General features: G+C 36.7%; 1 protein-coding gene across 3 annotated transcripts in view; it reads right to left on the bottom strand.

Annotated features, from left to right (window-relative positions):
• The window catches only part of ADAM23 (ADAM metallopeptidase domain 23), a 177,371-nt gene that overhangs the window by 69,035 nt on the left and 81,925 nt on the right, over positions 1-26,411 (bottom strand). For all 3 annotated transcript variants that reach the window (XM_034954940.3, XM_034954939.3, XM_034954941.3), the window contains exons 4-9: positions 20,762-20,825; positions 9,557-9,639; positions 8,368-8,431; positions 4,258-4,330; positions 3,402-3,475; positions 1,601-1,666 (exon numbers count right to left, since the gene is read on the bottom strand). In XM_034954940.3, the coding sequence (XP_034810831.1) occupies positions 1,601-1,666; positions 3,402-3,475; positions 4,258-4,330; positions 8,368-8,431; positions 9,557-9,639; positions 20,762-20,825 (424 nt within the window). The remainder of the gene's footprint in view (positions 1-1,600; positions 1,667-3,401; positions 3,476-4,257; positions 4,331-8,367; positions 8,432-9,556; positions 9,640-20,761; positions 20,826-26,411) is intronic.

Here is a 26,411-nt window from a genome sequence, read left to right as displayed (position 1 = left end):
GAAAAAAATCTCAATGTTCCAATCAACAAAAATAATTCAGATAAAAAAACTATCTTGGGGTTTCAAGCAAATTAAAGTCCTTCAGAAACTCATATTTTAGCCTTTACTGTCTAAAATGACTGCCTACACATCTGGCTTTCCTTTCCACCAAAAAGGACCTCTCTTAAATTACATGTGTTCTGATAAATTTTGCTTCTTACTAACATCTCAAGCAATATATTTAAAGGCAACTGGAACAGAAAATAAATGTGCATACAAAAGTAAGAGGTATTCTATTGATATTCAACACAATTAAACTGATAGTTAATGGAAAACATCCATTAAAGTAGAAACTTAAAAGTTTAAATATAAATTAAGTCACTATTTTTTTAAATTTCTAGTTTCAAGGCATTCTCTGAGTAGGGCCAGCTAATTAGAATTTCACATCATTTTAGCATGAAGCACAACCTTATCATATCATGTACTAATCTAATTTTGGTTTCCTTAAAGTAAAACAAAGACTTAAAGATAATTCCAAAGCAATTTCAATTTTTGTTCCAATCTTTCATAAGTTTGTCACCAATACCTGATTTCTATGCATTTTTTAAAAGATTCTCATCTATATAAAGTCTTTTCAGAAGTGCAACTTTGTTTTGATAAAACAAGTACTTTTTGCCTTAGAGTTTACAACTTTTAAAGTTCAATCACATAACTACAACAGAGATTACAATTGGCCTAAACAGTCTGGGGAGTGTGGCAGTGGTTGCTGGAGCCAGCTCCCATCAGATCCCGAGAGCCAGCTAGATACATCCTCTCCTAACTCCGCATCAGTGATCTCACTTTGATAGCTTGAAATCAGCTATGGTGGCAATATTTACACCACAGATATCAGCAAACATTATAAATCAAGAGAGCTAGGTATTAAAATTTACCAGCACACCACTAGTATTGGGTGTACTAGTATATAGCCTACTGACCAAGACTCTTCTGGGCTTCAGGCAAGTAATTTTATAAAGCAAATGGTTAAGTATAGTTAACGGAGTTTCTATTGTATCTTCAAGAGGGGAAAATGAGGAACAATGAATGTTTTTCATATATCTTTTAAGTGTTACTGAAATGACATATTCAATCACATTTTACTGCCACAGAAGTTAACACGAGATTATTCATCTTTCCAATATTTAAAGACGATAAGTCATCAAAGATATTCACTTTAGATAAACCTTTATTTTATATGTTTGCCTCCTACAATTGTATCTACCATAAGCATAATTAACTAGTAAGAAAAAATAACATATTAGCAGGACAAAAGCATGGAATAAAATTAGAAAGCAGTGACCAAATACATAGATGAAGAAAAGTAGAGAATAAGAATTTTAAATGAAGACAAAAGATGCCAGATAGCTAAATCTATTAATTATAATTATTAAATGTAAGGAAAGTTTAGAGTTGTGAAAATTCTATAAAACTCAGAGTCTCCAAACACCAACAGATAAATCAAGTCACTTAATATGTCTGAATATCTTGGGGTTAGTAAGTAAAAAATAATGATTATAAAGTAAAATGTATTCTTTCTTAAGTAAGCTATCTGTTCTAAAACCCACTGACTCTATATTCTTACCGTTTTGTGATCATTAACAATCATAAGTTCCAAATATTTCATTTCTTCAAATATACCACGTGATGGCTACGGAAAATAAAAATATATGGTCAGAATGGTGATTGACATAAAATCTCTCTAGTGCTCACTGTTAAGTTGTAGATAAGACTTTGAATTTCAGAACAACTCTCTGCTGCCTACTTTATAAACACCTTAGAAGAAAGTTGGTCAGGCAAATTTTAAAAAGTGATCATAAAATATGGGTACATATTCAAGTATTTAGAAAATAACTGTATTTTATTATTATTAAGGTACTTACTTATCAACATAGAAAACAGTCCATGTTGTTGTATATGGTTTTTATATGTAAAAATATTCTAGAGAAAAATTATAGCATAATTATGTTAAAATAAATAAATCTCAATTTCACATTAAAATGTGATAAAATATTCATATTTACTTAAAACGTCAATGAAAATCTATGTAAAACTCATTTAATAAGAATAGCATAAGTTATAATTACTTCCAGATATATCTGATACAGATATCAATGTAGTTAAATAGAAACATTAACTCACTCGAGTGAAATTCTAAAAATAATACGCTAATTCTTAACCGCTCAATTTCTCAAAGGAACAAATATTGGCAATTATTACAGTCTAAAGTCTTCTAAATTAACTAGATAATCCTTTAAGAGTAAGTATTTTAGCCTTCATTTGGACTTTTATTTCTTTTTCATAGTTGGAAAATTATAACAGTGGCTCTTTTTTCTTTATGTACATAGTCATTGATCACTTTATATTTGATGAGGTGGACTGTAGGGAAAGAACAGCAGCCATTGTAAAACGTATTATTACCAACCACATCTTTATGAATGAGCTAAAAGAGATCTAATAATAATTTATATAATATATAATAAATGTATCCATAATTATCATAAGAGTTTCATAAAAGGGAGGAAAATTTAAACTGGAACTAAGTTTTTGATGGCTGGTGGTCTATTTTTTTCACAAAAAAATACACTCAGCAAAACATTATCTAAAATGTGCAATTTCTACTATAGTTACTCATTATCTAGTAAATTACCATGTAATGTATAAGCTGTGGAATTAATTCTCAGTTACATAGCATTCACCATGTAATTACTAAACAGTCCCCATCATTACAGCTTTCTATCCTATTATGAAAAGACCAGAAACATAATTTCAATTACAAAGCCCCTATACGTTTATCAATACATGTGAAGTATATAACAGTAGTTGATTATACAATTATATGATTTTTATTTAGAAACTGTTATATTGCTAATAGTCAAATAAATTCATTGTGTTCTGAAAAACACATACAGCTTTAAAGTTTGGTGTAACAGAGTTTTTAATCTGAAAGTAATATAAATAAGTATGATTAGCCAACATTTCAAAACCTAACTCCTCTCTCTAGATTTTTTATTAACAGAAATGTTTTATATGACGCTATATAAGCCATATAGAAAGAAAAGTCTGCTGTACTTTAAATAGAAAATAAAATGCACTGCAATTATCATCAGAAAACACGTAGAAAACAGAGCTAAAACAACACGTTCTTTAGATGACGTCAGGGTTCAGAGACTACCGTAATCAGTTTGAATCACTAACAGAAAGAGATCAATAAAAAGCAGTGTGTTAAGGCTCAAATCATAGGGTTTTTTTGTTTATTGTTTTCATTTTTAAACAACAGTCCCCAAAATCTGAACTGTTTTAGGTACACTTAGATAATGTGGGGTGATAGGCACATGACTTCATTGAGTAAAATAGGCCCACCCAAGGCTCAATGCCACACTCACATTCACTGCTCTCTTCCTTCTTTTCAACCACTGTAATTCAGAGAGAAAGGGCCACTGGTCACCTCTTTCCATAGCTGCAGAAAGGAAAAATTAGTATCAAAATTTTATGCTTATTTCAATGGGAGTATGTTTTAAAATATTACATGAAGAAACAGTGGCACTGATAATATATGTCAAACTAAGGTGAAAAAAAAGCACACTGATCATTATATATTTCACACTCTCATGACCACAAAGATAGTTCAAATGTAATTTTGTCCCAAACATCAAGAAAACATAATGTTCAAGATTCATTAGAAGATGCATATTTGATATACAACCACTTGACAATATCTGAAAATTTGACAGAGTTCTACTATGTCTAATTCATTTTAGCATTCAAAATAATGTATGGCATTAGCTTTTGCATAAATTATTAAAGACTTTTAGCAGTAATATACAGAAATAAAATCACATGCCCCAACAATCAAAAAGAAGCTTCTTCCAACATTAGCACACTTAAGATGTGTCTGGAGCAGAGCATGAGAGGGAGGCAATCCAAGCTGGCTCAAGAGCAGCAAACTGCCAGGAAAATTTCAGGATGAACCTCACTGTAAATCACTGTACTAAATTTGGCCACACTTTCTGGTTCCCAAGGCAGCTTTACTCAAAGTCTTCATGTTTTAGTCTTTGCATTGGAAATGACTCTCCATGCCTCTTTACACGAGAGCCACCACTCATTCCAGTGCTGATCCACGATGTTCACCCCAGATATCAGACCAATTCCACTTCCAACAAGCCTGCATATCTACTGAGCTCCACCAGGTAAAAGCTCATACTACATAAAATATAATCGCTATTTTTAGTTAAAACTTACTGAGATTCTTCATTTGCTTAGAATACTGTCCTGCCAAGGTTTTCTGGATTATATGTGGTCGACCTGTGCTTTTCTGAAACAAAACAATTGTAGGCAATTTAGAAAGCAAGATGTGAACAAGCCTCTATGAAACAGTGTTGGAACTTTCTCTAATGTCCTTCCTAAAATGGGAATATTTATATGTCAGTTTTTTAGCTATTGAAAGTGAAAAGTATATGTCTTATTGAAATCTTAATTTTAAATAAAAGAGTATCATCTAATTGCCCCAGTTTAGATAAAAACATAGTGTTACTGGTTACTCTTAAATCTTAGCTTTCTTTAAAGCTATAAATGGGAAATTCACAAGAAACACAAAAAGTCAATAAACATGTAAAAACATGCCGAATGCTTTCATATTCCTTCAACATGCATTTTTTTAATGAAGCACCAACTTTTGCCATAAAACTGATGAAGTTTTAAAAATTACGATATCCATAGTTAATTACCATTGTAAGGCTTAAAGCACTCTCACACCTTGCTGGCGAGAGGAAATTGGTAGCATAGTGTGAGAGAGAAATTTAGTAAGGTATATCAACAAACGTGAAAACATTTACATTTTTTGCCCTAGAAATTATGGTTTTAGGAATGTCTATTACCATTATTCTTATTCCTATTAGCTTCCATTACTGAGTGCATAGTATGTATCAGGTACTGTTAATGTACACATTATTTAATTTAGTCCTGACAAAGACGCCATATAGTGCATGGTTTATCCCTATTTTACAAATAAAGATATTGAGGCTCAGGGAGATACATCATTGTCTTAAAATTATCTTATAAAATAATGATCCAATCTATTTTTAAAAATATATGGGACTATGTCATTGAAAACTGGAAGAACATATTCTGAAACATGACAAGAAGTTATCTCTGGGGGACAGGATAATGGAAAATTACTATTTAAGTATTTGTTTTGCTTTTCCAAATTTCCTATATTAGTTTTATAATCAGAAAAAGTTATAAAAAAGAAACTTCTTAATAGGTTACATAAAACTTATAACAGTTTTGCTATTCATTTATTACTTGAGAGATAACATGAATTCTCATTAGAAATATCCCATGCATATTACTTGACTTATCGCAAAGCATACTAAAATCAATAATATCTAACAACAAACATCAAAATATCTAAAATTAATTACAGTAAAAATCGACTAAAGTTTAAAGCACTATTCCTTTCCTCTACCCATAGTGTGGATGAGGACAAATCATTACATAACCAAAAGGTAGGCAACAGGAAGGAAGGCAAAGAGAAGGCAATTTGCATGTAACAATCAGGCCCTGAATAATATGATCACAAGTAAACAATGCAAAACCAATGCTTTAAACATTATAACAATAGTTTATATTTATAAATCCTTATGACAGTTTAATAGACATTGTCACCTACATTTATTAATTCATCAAATCTACAAAATTGCCCTACTATGAATGCATTAAAAAATTATCTCATTTTATACATTTAAAAAACTCTAAGGCTTAAATAGTTATTATTTGGGAATCTGTGTTTTGTTCTTTGTGGATTTTGTTAGGGTACCAGGGCCATTAATCAAAGCCAGAAATCAAAGTCAGAGTTTTTGCTGAATGAGTCGAATAATTTTGCTGTACACAGATGATCTTTCCTTACTGGAGTGAGATAAATAACATTTTACTTAATCAAAATGTCTTTATCTAAGTGGGCTGTCTTCATTACCTGATAATTTTTATAGTTACTAGTTGAAAATGACAGAGGTTTATTCAAACACCAACCCTTTAAAACTTTTCTGCATCAACTTTGAAATTTACCCCATATTCATACATACATCGCCATAACCAAGACAGCAAAAGTTTGTCTGTTCAGCTTTTATTATCAGTAGCCTATCTAACTGTTAGCTGTTTCAAAATTAATTAATTAATTTATTTATTTATTGAGATGGAGTCTCGCTCTGTCGCCCAGGCTGGAGTGCAAAGGTGCAATCTTGGCTCGCTGTAACCTCTGCCTCCCAGGTTCAAGCGATTCTTCTGCCTCAGCCTCCCCACTAGCTGGGATTACAGGCTCCCGTCACCACGCCCAGCTAATTTTTGTATTTTTAGTGGAGACAGGGTTTCACCATATTGGCTGGGCTGGTCTCAAACTCCTGACCTCGTGATCTGCCCACCTCAGCCTCCCAAAGTGCTAGGATTATAGGCGTGAGCTACCATGCCCAGCCCAATTTTATCTAAATTTGAAATCCCTAAAGATAAAAAAATGTTTTCTGTTCCCCATCAAATAACTGCAATAATCTAACTCTATCACTCACAAAATATTATTTTCCCGCTACAGTTCTTTTCACTGATCTGACTTCTGTACTGTTACCTCTCAGTGCCTTAATCTCCTCCCATTCTCCCCCTTGTTCACTCCTCTCCAACCCTGTCAGGTTCCTCAAAGCTCCTCGAACACCCTAGGCACACTCCTGCCTCAAGGCCTTTGTATTTGCTCATCTTCTAGAATGTTCTTCCAGCTCTCTAATTTCCTTAAGTGCTTCATTCACCACTTGTCTTCTCTTGGTGGACTTCCCGAAACTGTGTATGTATAAAAAATTTAACTCCATCCTGGCTAACACGGTGAAATCCCATCTCTACTAAAAATACAAAAAATTAGCTGGGTGCGGTGGCGGGCACCTGTAGTCCCAGCTACTTGGGAGGCTGAGGCAGGAGAATGGCGTGAACCCAGCAGGCGGAGCTTGCAGTGAGCCGAGATAGTGCCACTGCACTCCAGCCTGGGCGAAAGAGCGAGACTATCTCAAAAAAAAAAAAAAAATTTAACTCTCCACTCTCCTGGCTTCACTTTTTCTCCTTACCATGTATCACTATCTAACATACCACAGGTAATTACTTATTCATTCTGTGTATCCCTATCTGCCTCTGTAGACTGTAAGCCCCATTTGGCTCAATCTCTGTCTATTTTGTCACCAAAGTATCCCCAGAACCTAAAATAATACCCAGCTTGTTGTAAGCCCTCAATACAATATTTACTGAATATATGTCAAATTTTAAATTTGATTGCATTCTATTAGCAAGCAACACTATTAGAGCATGTGATTTCTTGTCTAAATCACTGGTTTGTGCATGACTCTAAATATTATTTTCTTCCCTATCTGTAAAGAAAACTAAGTATTCTATAATATAATCATAGTTCAGCCCACAGATTTCCCCACTAAAGATTTTCAGGTTCATAAAAGTTAAGTACATTCTTATAGTCACACAATTGTCTAAAGATGACAGTAAGAATGAAAGCTTTTTTTTTTCTAATTTCAATAGGTTTTTGGGGAACAGGTGGTGTTGGGTTACATGAATAAGTTCTTTAGTGGTGATTTCTGAGATTTAGGTGCACCCATCACCCAAGTAGTGTACACTGTACCCAATGTGTTTTATCACTCACCACCTTCCACTTTCCCGAGCCTCCAAAGTCCAATGTATCATTCTTATGCCTTTGCGTCCTCATAGCTTAGCTTCCACATATGAATGAGAACATACAATGTTTGGTTTTCCACTCCTGAGTTACTTCACTTATAGTAATGGTCTCCAATTCCATCCAGGTTGCTGTGAATGCCATTATTTCATTCCTTTTTATGGCTGAGTAGTATTCCATGGTGCGTGTGCATGTGTGTGTGTGTGTATCACATTTTATTTATCTACTTGCTGATTGATGGACATTTAGGCTGGTTCCATATTTCTGCAATTGCAAATTGTGCTGCTATAAATGTGTGTGTGCAAGTATCTTTTTCGTATAATGACTTCTATGAAAGCTAGTTTAAAGTAAGGAGGCTGGCTAATACAAAACAAAATATCCTCTCTGCTCTTTTCATAGACTGGGAAGGACTAGGATTTGCTTCAGAAAACCTATGTTTGATGTCTTTTACTATCCTTTACGGGTACGTGGGCCTGGCATGTGCAACTTAAAACTTCAAAACTCAGGGTACTACTCTAAGTTTGAAATAAGTTAACATGTACAAAGGCACTTTGAAATCTACACTCTTTTCTCTTTTCTTCTCAAAGACAAAGTTGCTGGAGGAGTAGAATGCCATCAGGCAACTGATGGCATAGACTCACCTCATCATGAACCAGCTCTAGTGGCTCTATCATATACACGAAGGTATCATCTTCAAACATGCCACTAGCACAAAAGAAACCACACAAAGGAGGGAATAAACAAACACAGGAAATGGCAAGAAATAGCAAGTGAGCTTCATTATCGTGTCTTCAAAATAAAGAGTATAACTGAACAAATCCCTTTACACTGTCACAAATTTAATTCATATATCTGCATGGAGTCCCAGTGTGGCCCCAGCACTCTATTAGGCAGCATGGAGGCTATAAAAATTATAAAAGTATACATCAAATGCATGCGAATTATACCTGATAAAACTGATGTTTGAAATTCAACAGACAGATTAGAAAATTACTCTGGGATAGGACTATTCACTCAGTGGCAGTCTCTAAAGTAATTATTCCAGAACCATGTACAACTATACAAATTTCTAATTATGCAAATTCAATATCATCTGTAAGAAAACAGATTCTTTATATAGGAGAATAATCTAAAACCATCTGGTTCTGAAGAAGCAAACAGTGGTATCTTTATGCTTATAAATTCTGAACTGCCATCAAGCAGTATGACTCTATGTCATACAAATTACATTTAATTTTCAGGGACATAAGGTTTTTTATAAAAGGGCAAAAAGTTTCAAGATTCTTTGTCATCACATGGCCGAAACTAAGTCTTTATATGAGGTGCTACTGTGTCCAGGTCTAAAAGGTGCCAACACATGGTTTTGTTAGAGCCCACCCCTAGGTCAATGTGCGAACCCCTCTCTTTGTCACCCCACCCTTGCCTGGCTAACTCCAAACTCCAACTTACTGTTAGGTCTAAGTTTCTTAGATCTAAGGCCTACCGACTCTCAAGTCTAGCTGTAGGTCTAACTGATATGTCCTCTGGAATATGCCGCTGGGAAACCTTCCTGGACTAGGTTTTGCCACTCCACAAGCATCTGTCCTTCCCCTTTACAGCTCTTAACACAATGGTGATTAAACATTCATCTATGTAATCATTTGGTTAATCTCTGAATCTCCTGCAAACACTAAGTGTTCAAGAGGACAGGGACATTGCCCTCCTTGTGCACCACTCCATATGCAGTCCCTAACACAGCACTGGCACGGAAGAGTCACTAAAATATATATATCCATAAAAGGGAAACTGGAAAGGGTCAATGAATAAAATGCCAATGAGATTCTCACTTACTGAAGTCCATTGCAGGTTGACAGAGCCACCTTGGAGTCTTTGACGCCTCTGATGCTTCCATGGTAGTAACAGTGCTCTCCACCCTGGAAAGCAGGTTTCATTGATTGGTTGTATTTTATGCATTATGATTAATTCTTTGGGTGCTTCCATAAAGCAAAAAGAAATGCAAGGATGGGCATATATGTGCACTGTATTAATAACCCTAGAAACTCCTCCTATATAAAGTTGCAAATAAGACTAGGCAATTTTTCAACTTTTTTATAACAAGCATGTGTGTGTTAAATTGAATGAAGGAGAAAAGGCTTTAAAAAACAATGACACCAAGGTAATTAATAAAACATACATTTCTTAAGTATGTATTGTAGGAGTACAGGTACTTTTCAGATGTTGTTATAGAATAGGGACTTCCACTTGACTGAAGAGAGACTCCAAAAGTTTGTTTATAATCATTTTTGATGGAAAATTATACAATATCTTATTTGTTTTCTTACCTTTAAAAATTAACTTTAAAAACATTTTAGAAGCAATATATGAATGTAGTTTTCAAAGTCAAATAATAACTACAAGTTTTATTTTTAAAAAAACACAGCAGTTTCCTTTGTCCCTCTTTCCCCTCCACCTCCAAGGCAACCATTTTTAATGTTTTAAGCTGTTTCTTCTGGTGTTTGGCTATATATTTTTGAATGTTTATACTTTTATGTTCTGACTAATTCCATTTTAGAAATTATCTACCTAATATAGGATCTCAAAAACCTCTCTCACCCCCAGTACATTCTAATTCATATCACCAGTTTTAGTTAAATCTATATTCATTGTTTATGTGTACACAAATATTGTTCACAGCTCTGCCACTATAATTATTGTATTTTCTTTCTTGCTCCATTTTTATTTATTTATTTATTTTTAGAATTTTTGCTCCTTTGTTGTACTGGGTACTCTGTGACACTTTTATTTTTATTTTTTTCCTGGAGACGGGGTCTTACCCTGTTGCCCAGGCTGGAGTGCAATGGCGTGATCTCAGCTCACTACAACCTCCGCCTCCCGGGTTCAAGAGATTCTCCTGCCTCAGCCTCCTGCTGTGACATCTTTTAATCAAGAAAACTATGCACTTCAGTTCTGGGCAGCTTTTTAAAATAAATAATAATAAATTTTTATTATTTATAAAAATAATATTTATAAATAATATTTATGAAAGAATTTTATAATAATAAAAATAATAATTTTTATTATTTATAAAATATAGCTGAGAATTCTCTCCTATCCATTTTTTTCCATACATGAGCTCCTACCAGACTAGGGAAGTCCCCGACTTCCTATCTGCTTATCTGGCTCCACAGGGCAGGCAGTGAATTGGGGACTTAACCGCTCTACATCTACTTTCAACCAATTTTTCTTTTTTCAGATGCTTTTATTTCTGCCTTTCTGGGATAAGTGACATAAGTTGACTTGTTTCTTCTTGGTTTCCCCCCATACGAACTTAGCAGAGCATGAAAAGCTCAAAGCTAAGAGTCACCCCTCATCCACTTTCCATCTCCTGAAATTTTATGGCTACATCTCACCTGCTTGTTTTCTCTTCTCCTGTCTTTGTATTGGTGGGTTCATATCCTTTTTTAATCCCCTAACTGTTATTTAGGTGGGTTATCGGGAGAAAACAGAGATAAATATATATTTATACAGTCAGGGATTGGTTCTAGAACTCCTACATATTTCCCAAATCTGCACATACTCAAGTCTCACAGTCGGCCCTGTGGAAACCACATATATGGAAAGTCAGCCCTCTATATGCACAGGTTTTGCATCCCACAAATACTGTGTTTGGTTGAAAAAAGTCTACATATAAGTGGACCCGTGCAGTTCAAGGACAACTGTGTGTGTGTGTGTGTGTGTGTGTGTGTGTGTGTGTGTGTGTGTGTGTGTGTACAGTGAAGGGCTGCTTTGCTTTTCTTTTCTTTTTTAAAGACAGTCTCACTCTGTCGCCCAGGCTGGAGTGCAGTGGCATGATCTCAGCTCACTGCAACCTCTACCTCCCAGGTTCAAGCAATTCTTGTGCTTCAGCCTCCTGAGTAGCTGGGATTACAGGCATGCACCATCGTGCCTGGCCTTGAATCACTGTATTTTTTTAAACTTAAATGAGACTTCAGGCAACATCCAATCTCTGATGTTTATCATCATAAGAAAGTTTTAATAGCTAAATTGTGTAGTTATATTAAGCATTATAAACAATTTGGTAGCTTCCAATTTAGTATTAGTACTAGCAGTATTAGAGGATTTTCTGATTCTTTTATTACTAAATTAATACCAAGTTTTTAAAGAGTACTATGGAAAAATATTATTTGGTAACACTTCAGACCACTGCAAAGTAAGATCTTGAGTTATCTCATATAAAATAAATCCTGAGAGAGAAAGAGCAATCCATCTTGGGTGCCAAGCATAACAGAAGTGGGCCAGTACAGGAAGCCCACTTCTAAAGGGCACTGGCAATCATGACTTTGGACAGTCAGCTCCAGGGGTGCCTTCCACCCAGGGATCTGGCCATCTTCAACAACTATTACCTCACAGTGACTGCTGTCTCCATGTACCCATATGGGGACAGAAACAAAGTGCAAAAGGCTCTTCTAAAAATAACAAAAAGACAAACTGATTCCCACATCTTCAGGTTCTCAAGTCCATGTTTCTTTCTCCAGTTAGGAAGACCTCAGACAATTAAAGAGGGCTGGCCCTGACCACCTAGGAGTGGGTCACAGACCTGTGACTTGGCAAATGGCAGCAGGGACAACCAAAAAGGGCTCGATTCAGCCCATGACACAAGTCTCTGTGCACCCATACAGACATCAGCATTTTCGGATCCAAAACTGTCAGTTAATTAAATTCAACAGAAATGGAGCATCTGATAAGTGGAAGTTATTGGCTAGTCACAGGAAATTAAAAATCCTAGTATGCTCCCTACCTTTCTCAGCCTGCTACTTGCACATAGCTGAACACTCCACAAGCCATATCATGCTCAAATAATAACTCTGCTCCCCAAGGTTTCCAAGCTCAGAATCCCATTGGAACCTACCAGGCTTCCTCTTCATATACTGACACATTGAAGCCATGTCCATCTTTTAAAATACTTCCTAACCAGAAATGGCTGGGGATAATAACTTTGTGACTCTAGTGATAACAACTTGTAGGGGAAAAAAATATCCAGTTCTCTGGTATTACTAATCTAATAACAGGAACTGGACAGGCATCATGGCTCATGCCTGTAATCCTAGCACTTTGGGAGGCCAAGGAGGGAGGATTGCTTAAGCCCAGGAGGAGTTTGAGACCAGCCTGGGCAATGTAGAAAGACCCTGCCTCTATAAAAAATAATAATGATAATAATAATAATAGTAATAATAACAGGAACTGTTTGATTCTACTCATTTTAGTGGAAATAGAACCAATAGTTTTAATTTGGTTTTTAAAAGCACCCCACCTTTGTGTCTGTTTAATTATTCCATCTGCATGGTAAAGTTCCATCAGCCAGTTCTTCACTGCTTATGAAACTCCCAAAAACCTGGACATTGATAGTGACCATACACTGATATTTTCAATCTATTCCTGCAGGTCTGAATAAACATTTGAAAAGAAACTACACAGTCCTTAACTAGAAAATGTGCATATTATGATATCTAGGTTCTGAATATAATAATAAAAACTACTGACACTATACTCAAATGATTATTCTATATACATATCTTTAAATTCTTCAAGCTTATCAACTACTAGGATATGCTAAACTATTTTAAAAATCAGTGAGCTGATAACAAATGAGAAATAGAAAAAGATATCTATAATGGGACATGTATACCTGATTTTGAGTACTGCAGAATAAGGAAATAAAAAACAATAATTTTGGAGACTTGGGGAACTTGAGACCCCCAACACACAAATTATTAAATAATTTGTTTAATTATTTACCTTCATTAAATTTAATGGGGAAAATGTTCTTGCAGTAGTTTAATAAAGTATTAGAACAGTTTGGCTGTACCAATGCTACGTAAATTTTTAATAGTTCACATAAATTATACTATTCAAACTTAAAATAGCTTTGTGAGGACTAGTGTCATCTGCTATCTTGATTTCTTGGGGCATTTTTTAACCCCGTGCTCCTTTCATATTCTATAATGTACTCCGAATGTTGCCAGGAAGGTCAATATTTTGAATGATTAATAATAATTTCAACTTTATACTCAAAATTCAAATAACTGATAATCCTGGATCTAATTTAAGTGATTTAGTGTGGATAGTTCTGTTTTCCTTGTTATTGCTTAAATTATTATTTATGCAGTGGTAAGAAACTTTTTAAAAAACTGGCTATTAATTCAAAGACTAGGGAAAAAATTCTAGTGTACACACAAGTAAAAGAGTCATTTTTAGTATAGGAGTGGAAATACAAACTTTAAGTTATCTCTGGTTAGAAACAATACAAACACGAATTTTTAAACCCAATTATGGCAAGCTGAGAGGCAGTAAAAAAGAAGAGAAAATAGATTTAAAAAATAGTCTGAAAACTTCATTAAAATATTACTAAAAGAAGAGGGAATGAGAAAAATAAAGGAAAGGAAGCAGAAAGAAGTGGGGGAAACACTCAGAAAAGGGAAGACAGGCAGACCCGTGTGTCTGAAAATACCCTGACTCCAATACAGCACCTCGGCCAGACTCTGACTGACTTCTGCAGGGCCCACCCTCCCTTACTCATACACTGGACAGGGTCTTCAGAACACGCACTCCTCCAATCTCCTCCACTCTGCATCAACCCTACCTCCCAGCCAGGAGCCACGCGCACAGAGACCTACTCCACCTGATCACAATCCATGCTCTCCTGCTGCCAAAAACCCTTCACTCTTAGAAGCGAGCTTGGGCTGAGCTGTGATGATGATTTGATAAGGAAAGCACAAAGAACATTCTAAAAGGGTGATGTGGTTATACTGATAAAGAAAAGAATAAAGGTGAGAAGAGAACACAGGACCCACAAGGGCAGGGATCTTTATCTGTTTGGTTCACTGATACATATCTAGTACCTAGAACAGGAACTATGACCTCAAAAAGGTCACAGTACAAGGTAAATCAATATTTTTTCTGCTTTTTTGTTTTTTAAAAGTTGTATATATCAGGCCAGGCACAGTGGCTCATGCCTGTAATCCCAGCACTTTGGGAGGCTGAGGTGGGTGGATCACTTGAGGTCAGGAGTTCGAGACCAGCCTGGCCAACACGGTGACACCCCGTCTCTACTAAAAATACGAAAATTAGCCAAGCGTGGTGGCACGTGCCTGTAATCCCAGCTACTCGGGAGGCTGAGACAGGAGAATCTCTTGAACCCAGGAAACAGAGGTTGCAGTGAGCTAAGATTGCACCACTGCACTCCAGCCTGAACAACAGAGTGAGACACTGTCTCAAAAAAAAAAAGTTGTGTATATCTAAAATATACAACATGATATTTTGATATACATAGTGAAATTATTACTATAGTCAATCAAATTAACATGTCTTATTTCTACCTCACAGTTACGTTTTGTTTAAGCGTGTGGCGTGACCACCTAAAATCTACTCTCTTAGCAAATTCCCATCATACAATATGACTGACCATAGCCCTCATGCTATCCATTCCATCTTTAGACTTAGAGCCTATATAACTGCAACTTTGTACCATCTGACCTACATCTCTCCAACCCACCACCCCACTCCCACCCCTCCACCTCCTGCCCCTGGTAACCACTGTTCTATTAGGTTGGTGCAAAAGTATTTGTGGTTTTTGACATTACTTTCAATGGCGAACACCGCAATTGCTTTTGCACCAACATAAATACATATTCGACTTTTTTAGATTCTACACATAAGTGAGGTCACAGAATATTTTTCTTTCTGGGTCTGGCTTATTTCAACACACACACACACACAAACACACACGCAATGGAATAGCATTCGGCCTTAAAAAAGGAGATCCTGGCATTTGCCAAATATGGGTAGACCTAAAGGACATTATGCTATACAGTAAAACCATATTTGTTTAATGAATGAACAGGAATGGCTTATTCATGAGCATATGTGACAAGACCAATCCTAAAGGATTCTTGTTTGATGAAGAGGGTGGGTAAATAAACTCTTATTCCCCACCTGGGTTTTTTATTGTTGTTGTTATTTAGATATAATTCAGAAATCATAAAGTTTACCTTTTTAAGTATAAAATTCAGTGTTTTTCTTCGCATATTCACAGAGTTGTATAACTATCCCCACTATGTAGTTCCAGAATAGTCTCATCACCTCAGAAAAAAGTCCTGTAACCATTAGCAATCAGTTTCCATTTCTCCTCCCCTCCACTCCACCAGGCCCTGGCAATCATGAACCTACTTTCAGTTCCTATGAATTTGCCTATTCTGGACATGTCAAATAAACAGAATCGTATCATATGTGCCCCTTCGCGTATGGCTTATTTTACTTAGCATAATGTTTACAAGATTTATCTTTTGGTGTAGTATGTATCAGTGCTTCATTTCTTTTATGACTGAATAGTAATTCCACTATATGGATATGCCATATTTCCCTTATTCCTTCATCAATTGAAGGACATTTAGGGTGTTTCCACCTTTTGGCTACTACGAATAATGTTATGAACATTTATGTACAAGTTTCTTTGTGGACATATGTATTTAATTCACTTGAGTATATGCCTAGGAGTAGAACTGCTGGGTGATATGGTAACTCTTTGTTGAACTTTTTGAGGAACTGCCAAACTGTTCTGCCAAGCAGCCACACAACATTTTACATTCCCACAAGCTGTGTATGAGGGTTCCAATCTCTCCACAATCTCGACAGCACTTGTTATTGTCCATCATTTTCATTATAGCCATCCTCATGGGTATGAATTGGTGCCCACCCAGGTTTAAAACTAAATGACAGAGTGACATAGAATTGAAACATCAAAATGTCACCTTCATTTATTATAGAGCTATACTGGAGGAGAGGATTAGTTAAGAATCTAATAGGCCTGCTAATGCTGCACCCAGGAGTTAGCTAGCCTTACCCACCCAGGCAGAGACAATGTGGGACAACCTAACCCCAGCCACATACACACATGTGGGTGGCCACAGTACAATTCAGAGAAGAGAAAGGTGGAGAGAATGTACTCTTCTTGTAGGAAGGTAGATCCTACAAAAAAAAGAAAAAAAAAGGGAGGGAGGAACTGGCTGCACAGACATACTTTCCCAGCAGCCAAGCCGCTCTTCCTTCCCTGAGCAAGAATGAGCAACGGAATAGGAAGAAGCCAGGGTGAGGAAATAGACCTAGGAAAAGAAGCCTTCCCCACCTAATAATGATAGTAATAAGGTAGAGGGAAGTTGGGATGGAGGCACTTCATCTATTTATTCATCATGACTGCTGACGTAAGCAGAAGAGAAATCAAAGTATTAGTAAGCACTTACAAATATGTATTAGCAGCTCACCAAAAAGGACTTAATAGAAATATGTTAATTTTGAAAAGTACTTTCATAGTGTTATGTTGATGCTTATTATTTTATAAGAACTGAAATGCTAAAAATTAACTTATTTAAATAGGCTCATCAGCAAAGTTGGTCAACAAACATATAGTACTTGAAACATGCTAAGAGGGTGGATCTTAAATGCTCTCACTACAAAAAAAAAAAAAAGATAACTAGGTGAGGTGATGGGTGTGTTCATTAGCTTGAGTGTGGTGACCATTTCACAATGTACCAACATATCAACCTGATGTTTTGAATAATACATACAATTCCTATATATACAATTTAAGTTACATACCTTAAATATATGTAATTTCTATTTTTCAATTATATCTCATTAAAACTACGGACGAAAAAGGAAACTAGTCACAAAGGCCCACCTATTATATTATTTCATTTATGTCCGGAATAGGCAAATCTATTGAGATAGAAAGTCTTAATAGATTAGTGGTTACCTATGGTTGGTAAAAGAGAGACTGGGGAGCAACTGTTAACAGGTGGTGTGGTTTCTTTATGCAGTGATGAAAATATTCTAAAATTAGATTATGTTGATGGATGCACAATTCTGTAGATATACTAAAAACAATTATATGCTTTATGATACATAAGTTATATCCCAATAAATTTGTTTAAATAAGAAAAGTAAATAAATTACTTTTTAAAGTTGTAAAAAAATCAACAAAATAGTTTTATTATATATTATGTGCAAAGCACTGGTAGGAACTTAAACAAAAGCTATTGCTCCATCAAGTGCAGAACAAAAGTTCTTCCTTATTCTTGGACTGATACCTAGCATTCATATTACACGCTTCTTTTTGACCTCTCCAGCTCCTATATTTGCTTCACATGGAAAGAAGCACTTTTAACCCACGTCCATGCAATAAAAGTAAAAGCCAAGACATTAATCTTTTCTTAGTGAGAAGTAAGAATGAGAAAGGGGCTTGTTAGTGGTGAAATGGGAAAACCTAGACAACCCTCTTTGCAAAGTATGGTTGCAACTAATTCCTGGGATGCTGTCAATATCCACATTCACATTTAACTTCATAGCCAAATAGACTGTTCTTTAGTTACGTGGAAAATATTGTGTGTCTACATGTGTGTGTACAATGTGTGCATGTACTTTTCTCTAAACAACTTGAGATCTTTGAGCCGGACGCGGTGGCTCACGCCTATAATCCCAGCACTTCGGGAGGCTGAGGCGGGTGGATCACAAGGTCAGCAGTTCGAGACCAGCCTGACCAACATGGTGAAACCCCGTCTCTACTAAAAATACAAAAAAAATTATTTGGGCATGGTGGCAGGTGCCTGTAATCTCAGCGTCTTGGGAGACTGAGGCAGGAGAATCGCTTGAAACCAGAAGGTGGAGGTTGCAGTGAGCCGAGATTGCACCACTGCACTCTAGCCTGGGCAGTAAGAGCAAAACTCCGTCTCAAAAAAATAAAAATAAAAAAAACAATTTGAGATCTTTAGGGGAAAAAAGGCTGCATTATGTGAAAATAAGTTTAACCTAGCCATTCTTACATATTAATTTCCTTTTCTGGTACTCTGTACAAAGATTTTCTGAAGCAGCATAAAAGACAATCTTCATGAAGTTTATTTACAAATGCTTTAAAAATATATATATATGTAATGGTGGGAATATGAATTTATACAAACTTTCAGAAATAAAAATTGTTAATATATATGAAGAGTGTTAAAAAATTGTACCAACTCTTTGACCCAGAAAATTCCTTTCTCAGAATTAAGTCTGAAGCAATTATAAGGGATGTATTCAAAATGTATCTGGAAGGCCTTCCCTTGAAGTTATTCGGATAGTGAAAGATTGGAAAGAGTCAAAATGTCTATCACCATGGCATTTTTAAACATATTATAACAAATGAATTAGAAATAATATTATGAAATTTTTAAAAATTAAAGGTTTAGAAGATTACTTAATATATGCTAAAATATTTAAAATTTTGCTACATTTAAAAAATCTTGATATAAAATAGTGTGCACCATATCATCTTGGGTTTTTCTGATGTACATAAATACAGACACATAAAAAACAGACTGTTAGTTCATTATCTATGAAGCACGTAAGTTTGGGTATATGAGCTGTTTGAAGAAAATGGGTCATGAAAGAGAGAAAAGCAGTGAACACAAAAACAAACTGCAGTGAACACAATTTCTTTTGCTAGAGCTGAAATACCTTTTAAGTTTTAGTTACAACTGATATCAGATTTGGAGTGTCTTATTAATGATAAGGTCTCCTTTTGGGACCTCAAATGACCTCTGGAGGCCAATTAGCTATTTTGTTTCTTTAAAAAAAAAAAAAAAAAAAAAGTAACTAAGTGCCTTAGTGAGAAGTCTGGATCAGGTTTCTGTGTCCTGCAAATGTGGCTCATTTGCTGAGTCTATAAAGTTCCCTGCAATCTTGTCTACTCCAGGCTCATGATTCAGCATCTGCAGTGCTCAGGGCCCTGGCACAGCTGACAGAAGCTTCAGTTTGTACAAATGCCAGGAAGCTTGTTCCCGCGCTTGATTTAGCTTTTCTGCTCACTTTCCACAGCACTAACTTTTAGGGAGACTCAACAACCCCCAAATGCAACCTAAGGCAAGAACTGACAACTAATAAGAATGATACATGAAAGTTCTTAATCTGTGGCACAAAACTCAAAGGCTGGAAAACACATCCAATTACAAATTGAAATGTTATAAATCCTGAGACATGCCAGGGCCTCCTGAGCAGTATTTATAATGAAGGACACCTATAAACATTTGCTGAGAAGCCATCAGATTGAAAATCCCAGTTACCTATATGGCACAAGTCCACATACGGGAAAGGTGCTACTTTTATGCTGACATGTGTTAGCAATCTAGGAAAAAAACAAACAACAAATCCAGTGAGGTTTCCCCACTTTGTTTCCTTTCTGGTGCCCCCAGTAACTGGGACACTGCTCAGGTTCAGTGGCACTTGTTGATTCCCTAGAAGTCAGAGTTTCTTTCTGTAGCCATTCTGGGGATCTTCACCCTGACTGACGGAGGTCACTGTTTCTTACATACAAATCATCTCTCTCTCTCTCTTGCTTTAATCCAAATCCACTTGCTCTTTATTAATCCTCCCTGAAGACAAGAAAGTTCATCTCCAAATGAAGGAATCAGATACCCAAGTACCCTCATATTCAATGTCCCGTGGCCTTAAGCAGGCTTATTTGCCCTCTCTCTGCCTTAATTTCTTCCATAGTACAGCAGGAATAATAACATCCACCTCATAGAATTGTTATGAAGGTTAGAGAAAAAGTACTACCTAAATCTCACTTCCCCTACCTGTCCTCTGCCCTTCTTGGGCAGCAAAGTCATTTGCACTAAAGAATCGTTCTAACAGCCCATCCAGTCTTCTAATCCAGATTCGATGGCCATGAGCCTCATCCTTCTTTACTAACTACTTTCAGGTGCTGATATGGAACTGTATAGCTCTTTATACTATCACAAAAGGTACTGCATGTATAATCAAAACAATAAACATTTTTTGTCCTGAATACCTAACGTTACCTCAAACATTTGTATATTTTAATAAATTTCTGCTCACTAAAAATAGTATCATTGTAAAAGAGCACAGGTGATTTTACTGAGACAGACGTCAAAACAACGCAGTGTGCACTGATCAACTCTATGATAAGCACATTTATACTAGAGAACTTGCCGACGCCGGTAACCGTACCTTAGAGTACTGTGGTTTCCCATTTTCGTAGTGAATCTCCACATAATCAGAAGACAACAAACCACTACAAAGGAAAGAAAATAGAGTGATTTCTGCATCTAAGACACTTGGAGGTTTAAAAACAATCGGCTCAATAAATGAACGTGAGGGGCATGCAAACCAGAAATAGCTGCAGTCCATGGTTAGTACAGAAACAAAAACAGGTTATCATCGAGTTTCACACAGTATCCAGGAATAAATTACTCCCCAATCTGCGGGGAAAAAAAAAAAAAAAGACAAGACACAGACAATCTAACGGTGAACTCTTTTATTTTTTTTTTTCTTTTTGAGACTGAGTCTCGCCCTGTCGCCCAGGCTGGAGTGCAGTGGCGCGATCTGGGCTCACTGCAAGCTCCGCCTCCCGGACGGTGAACTCTTTTTATTCACATTATTCAGGATCTGATTGATATGTTAATTAATACAGAACAAACCAAAAGGCAAGTAACTTGAGGAGACAGATCCTATAAAAATTCCACAATTATGCCCTAAACAGTTGGAATGTCATAAAATGTAATCACCAAGGAAGAGTATAAAGCAAAGGTCAGCAAGGGTTTTCTATAAAGGCCAGGGAGTAGATATTTTAGGTTTTGTGGGCCATGCAGGCTCCACTATAACTACTCAGCTCAGCCATTATATTGCAAAAGCAGCCACGGGCAGTATGTAAACAAATGAGCATGGCTGTATTCCAATAAAACTGTATGGACACTGAAATTGGAATTTCACATAATTTTTATGTGTTATGGAATATTATCCTTCTTTTGATTTTTTTCAACCATTAAAAAATACATAAAACAAGGCCGGGCATGGTGACTCATGCCTGTAATCCCAGCACTCTGGGAGGCTGAGGCGGGTGGATCACGAGGTCAAGAGATCGAGACCATCCTGGCTAATATGGTGAAACCCCATCTCTACAAAAATACAAAAATTAGCCGCGCGTGGTGGCGCGCACCTGTAATCGCAGCTACACAGGAGGCTGAGGCAGAAGAATCGCTTGAACTCAGGAGGCGGAGGTTGCAGTGAGCCGAGATCATGCCACTGCACTCCATCCTGAGAGACAGAGACTCCATCTCAAAAAAAAAAAGTATATATATACACACACACACATATAAACATTCTTAACTTGCAGACTGTACAAGTTAAGAATGGCCAGAGATTGCTTGTGTGCAATAGTTTGCCAATTCCTGGGATAAAAGAAAGGGTAAGGGGTCAGGCACAGTGGCTCACACTTGTAATCTCAGCTTTGGAAGGCCAAGGCAAAGAATTGTTTGGGGCCAGGAGTTTGAGAACCAGCCTGGCAACATAGCAAGACCCCCATTTCCAAAATATTTAAAACATTAGCCAGGTGTCATGGCATGCACCTGTGGTCCCAACTACTAGGGAGCCTGAGGTGGAAGGATTGCTCGAGCCCAGAAGATCGAGGCTGCAGTGAGCTACGATTGCACCACTGCACTCTAGCCTGGGTGACAGAGTGAGACCCTGTCTCAAAAGAAAGAAAAAGAAATTTAACATAAATAAATAACAAAGGTTAAGAAAGTCATTGAAGTCAAATAGTGTTTAAAACCTATTTTTTAAATAGGCAAGTTCCCCAACTTGCATGTCAAATGGAGACGGTCAAGAATGTGAATCTCATAGAACATTGTGAGGATTAAAGGAAACCATGAATATGCAGTACTTAACTCAGACTATGCAGTACTAGGCTAAGTACTGCATTTCTTAGCCTAGTACTTATTCAGTACAGAGTACTGAGTATGCTGATTAGGTACACATTAATTGGCATTGTGGCAGTCACTATTTTTATTTTAACTCAACTTCTTAAAACATATTTCTCCCTATACAATGTGGAAATACAAAATATGTGCCTCCTGAAGAGCACTGATTATTAGGGCATCTAGGTTCCTGTTTGGGCTCTATCACTAGGAATAATGACAAGTGATAACTCGCATTTGCTGACCACTTACTATGGCACAGGTACTGTTATAAGGACTATAATGGTATTAACTCATTTAATCCTAATGGGAACTGAAGGACAAGAGTAGGTCCCACTCTAAGCCAGCTGTATGCTCTAAACTTGGGTCTTTATTTCTTCTTATGCAAAAATGAAGGGCTAAAGCAGAAGATTCCTCAGCTCGTGCCCTATTCTGCTATTCTGATTTTCTATAATTTTGCCTCATAGTAGGTTTTCTTGTTAGGAAACCGTGACACTACTTCTTTAGCTGAAAAATGGGAGGACTCAATGATTTTGCATCATTTTGAGAGCTGCATCTGATGCATTCTAAAAATAATCCAGTGAAGAGGGCTGGAAAGGGGTGTTGAGCACCAGTCAACAGAGTAACTGGGGGCCTCCTGGGTATGTTCTGCGTATGTCCTGTGTGTGCTGAAGGACAACCTTTCCAACACAGAAAGGAAGCCAATGCTTAAACTTTAGACATGTTTCCCATTAAAATCACAAACCAAATGTGTACTGAAGGATAATTCTACACTTGAAACTAAATTGTGGTATGTCTACTCATTCCTTTTTAAAAATCTCAGATAGTAAAAGTAATGGCAATTACTGAACTCTGTATACATGGGGAATATCTCACAGGGTGCAGAAACTTATTTCACTGCTAGTTAATTAAGTTAGCTACCAGCACTATGATATACATAGATGAAGCTGGTGATGGTATCATTCTTCTGCGGAAAGCTTCTGCAACACCAGGAGGCAGAGAGGTCTCCCTAACTACATTCCAACTGTGTCTCTCCACAGGTAATTTACTATTTTCAACATTTTCAACCACACAATCATTGGAGCATGTCTAAGAGTTGGAAACAACGTTATCTTAATTTTGCCTGTAATTACAAGGGCATTCTAACCATGAATTCCCAAATCTGATAAAGGTCACTTTAATTATCCTATTTCCCTCTTTTAAGGGTCTCTTCTTCTCATGAACATACCTGTTTCTAGTCTCTCTGGCATTTTAGAATCTTAAAGAAGAAAAACAGCTACTTTTCAGGAGGTCTATGGCAAATACTGAGAGAAATACACCACCATATGCCCCTCCTCACCATGCCAGTCCACTCTTCTACTTCTTATAAATAGCACACATCCCCATTTACTCCATTCTTTCCTTCTGTCTGACCACAGCCAGCCTCCCTTGAAACTAATTCTTCCACTCATCACAGTATCCCTAGCACCTGGCATAATGCCTAATGCATAGTAGGCCCTTAATCAATATCTGCTGAGTGAGCAAACATCTACCAACACCTGCTATAGGGGCTTGGAAACAGGGTGAAAAATGCAACTTTCAAATTGAAACTAAGCAAAATCAGCACAAATGTGCAAGATTGAGCACCTCACTCAAAAATATTATTTTGTAATCTCCTTGAGAGTGAATTACATCAACTGAAATGTAACCTAATTAATTATAAAAGTCTTGAAATAATATTGAAATGTAATTTTTAATGATGGACAAGAAACACTAAAAAGGGAGAAGGGAATAGTTGATTGTGCAGTGGTGTCTCCAGCCCCACCCAGCCAGGAAGGAACCGGTAATCTATGTCTCCACATGCCTGAAGATGAGTTGTCCTTTCCTCCACCTCTGCTTTCTGTAGTCCTAATACAATTTCCTGTTGGAAACACAATGTTCTGAAATGCTAATACTCATCTATTTAGCAATTGCGGACCCAAACATAAACTGGCATTTTACTTTGTTGATCAGCCAATTGGATGTTTGGTTCTGAAGATGCTAACAACTTGTGGGCAAACTCTGAACATCCTAAATTCTAAAATAAACATCTTTTTTCAATCACTGAAGCTACAGAAAAGCTGTATTCTCTGGCTACTCCCATGCTTCTCATGCAGGTTATCTGTTGAAAGAGGAGTGACCTTTATAAGTAAATGAATAAACGTAGGATGGAAGTTCAAGCCAGTGAAAGAAAGTGGAAGAACTAGAACAAGGAAACTCTTGAACCCACTCACTCTGCACCTTCATGGTGAATCTGCACCACTAAAGTGGTGAAAACTCTAGGAACTCTAGAATGAGACTAAATATGATTTCACTCAAAATATGAAGAACATGTAAGAGCAGGAGAATATAAAACTATTGAAACATGACAAATGAGCCAAGAATCAGGTCAATGAAGGGAACTGTGGCAGAAATAATGCTGTGTGTCCACCAAATGCTATTTCATTTTCCCCTTCCTGGCATCCTGATAAGACCACATTTTGCAGGTTCTGCTGCAGTTAGGTTAGGGCCAAGACAATGGATCATGGCTAATGAGAGATGAAGGAAGTGATGTCTGTCCCTCTAGTGTGACCACTAAAATCCCTGCAGGATTATCTAAGCCCTCTCTTCCAAGGCAACCCTGGAAGCCACATGCTCCAGATGGCATAACAGAAATATGAATGCAGCCTAGACCCTTTCATCATGATTTGGAGAAGAACTGTCTAAAAGAGCTACACAACTTGCACTATATCGCAGTGTGGGGAAGAGATAACATTTTACAGTGCTGAAGTCTCAGATTTCATGTTTGTCACTGAAACATTGTCTAAACTGTCCTAATTTCAGGATTTATCACAAATATCTTTTAGAAATCTATGTTCAAAGAATTTCACAATCATCAGCAACTATACAAGCAGAGCTGCTATTATATTTAGGAATTGGAAATTCACAAAAAGAGATTTACCTCAGGAAAGTTTTATATGTATGTGTATAGACGTGTGTGTGTGTGTGTGTGTGTGTGTGTGTGTGTGTGTGTATTTGTTGGAATCCTTGAATATGAGATTCATGTTTCTAATGTAAGTAGACACATAAACAGCCATGTGGTCAAAACTCCCAAAAGTTTATATCTTCCATTACAAGGAAGTTCCATATGGAGAAGCCAAGGATTCTAATAATTGGAAAAGTTAGGTACCAAGATTCCCTAGTATCTAGGAAAGCTATTAACCAAGAAGAGTAGATTCCAGTTTTTTTGGAAAATAACTTGAACCCCTTACTTTAAACAAAGAACCAGCCAGATGCGGTGGCTCATGCCTATAATCTCAGCATTTTGGGAGACTGAGGCAGGCGGATCACAGGGTCAGGAGTTTGAGACCAGCCTGGCCAACATGCTGAAACCCCATCTGTACTAAAAATACAAAAATTAGCCAGGTGTGGTGGTGAGCGTCTGTAATTCCAGCTACTCAGGAGGCTGAGGCAGGAGAATTGCTTGAACCTGTGAGGCAGAGGTTGCAGTGAGCCGAGATCACGCCACTGCATTCCAGCCTGAGCGACAGAGCAAGACTCTGTCTCAGAATAAAACAAAACAAACAAACAAACAAACAAAAATATGCTTCTCTTTGGAGTAATTCTGGTCAGAAAAGTTTAAGGGCAGGCTGATCAAAGAAAACAATTGTTCAGAACAAGACGACGTGGCCAACTGGGCCTTGGGCTATGAGGAAGGCTACTAGAAAAGATATACATTGGACCATAAAGGAAATCATTTTTTCTACATGACTTAAAATCATTTACTTCATTGTAAAAAGTGGTTGAACTATCAGTCTCTGGAAGTCCTTTCTAGTTTTAAAATCTGTATTCTCTGAAATTTTGTATTAAGCACTCAGTTTATTTCTAACTAGGAAATTGAGTGAGTT

This window comes from Pan paniscus, chromosome 13 (assembly GCF_029289425.2).
Source record: "Pan paniscus chromosome 13, NHGRI_mPanPan1-v2.0_pri, whole genome shotgun sequence".
Lineage (NCBI taxonomy): Eukaryota > Metazoa > Chordata > Mammalia > Primates > Hominidae > Pan > Pan paniscus.
The sequence above is the reverse complement of the archived record's forward strand: the minus strand, read 5'-3'. Positions and strand labels throughout refer to the sequence as shown.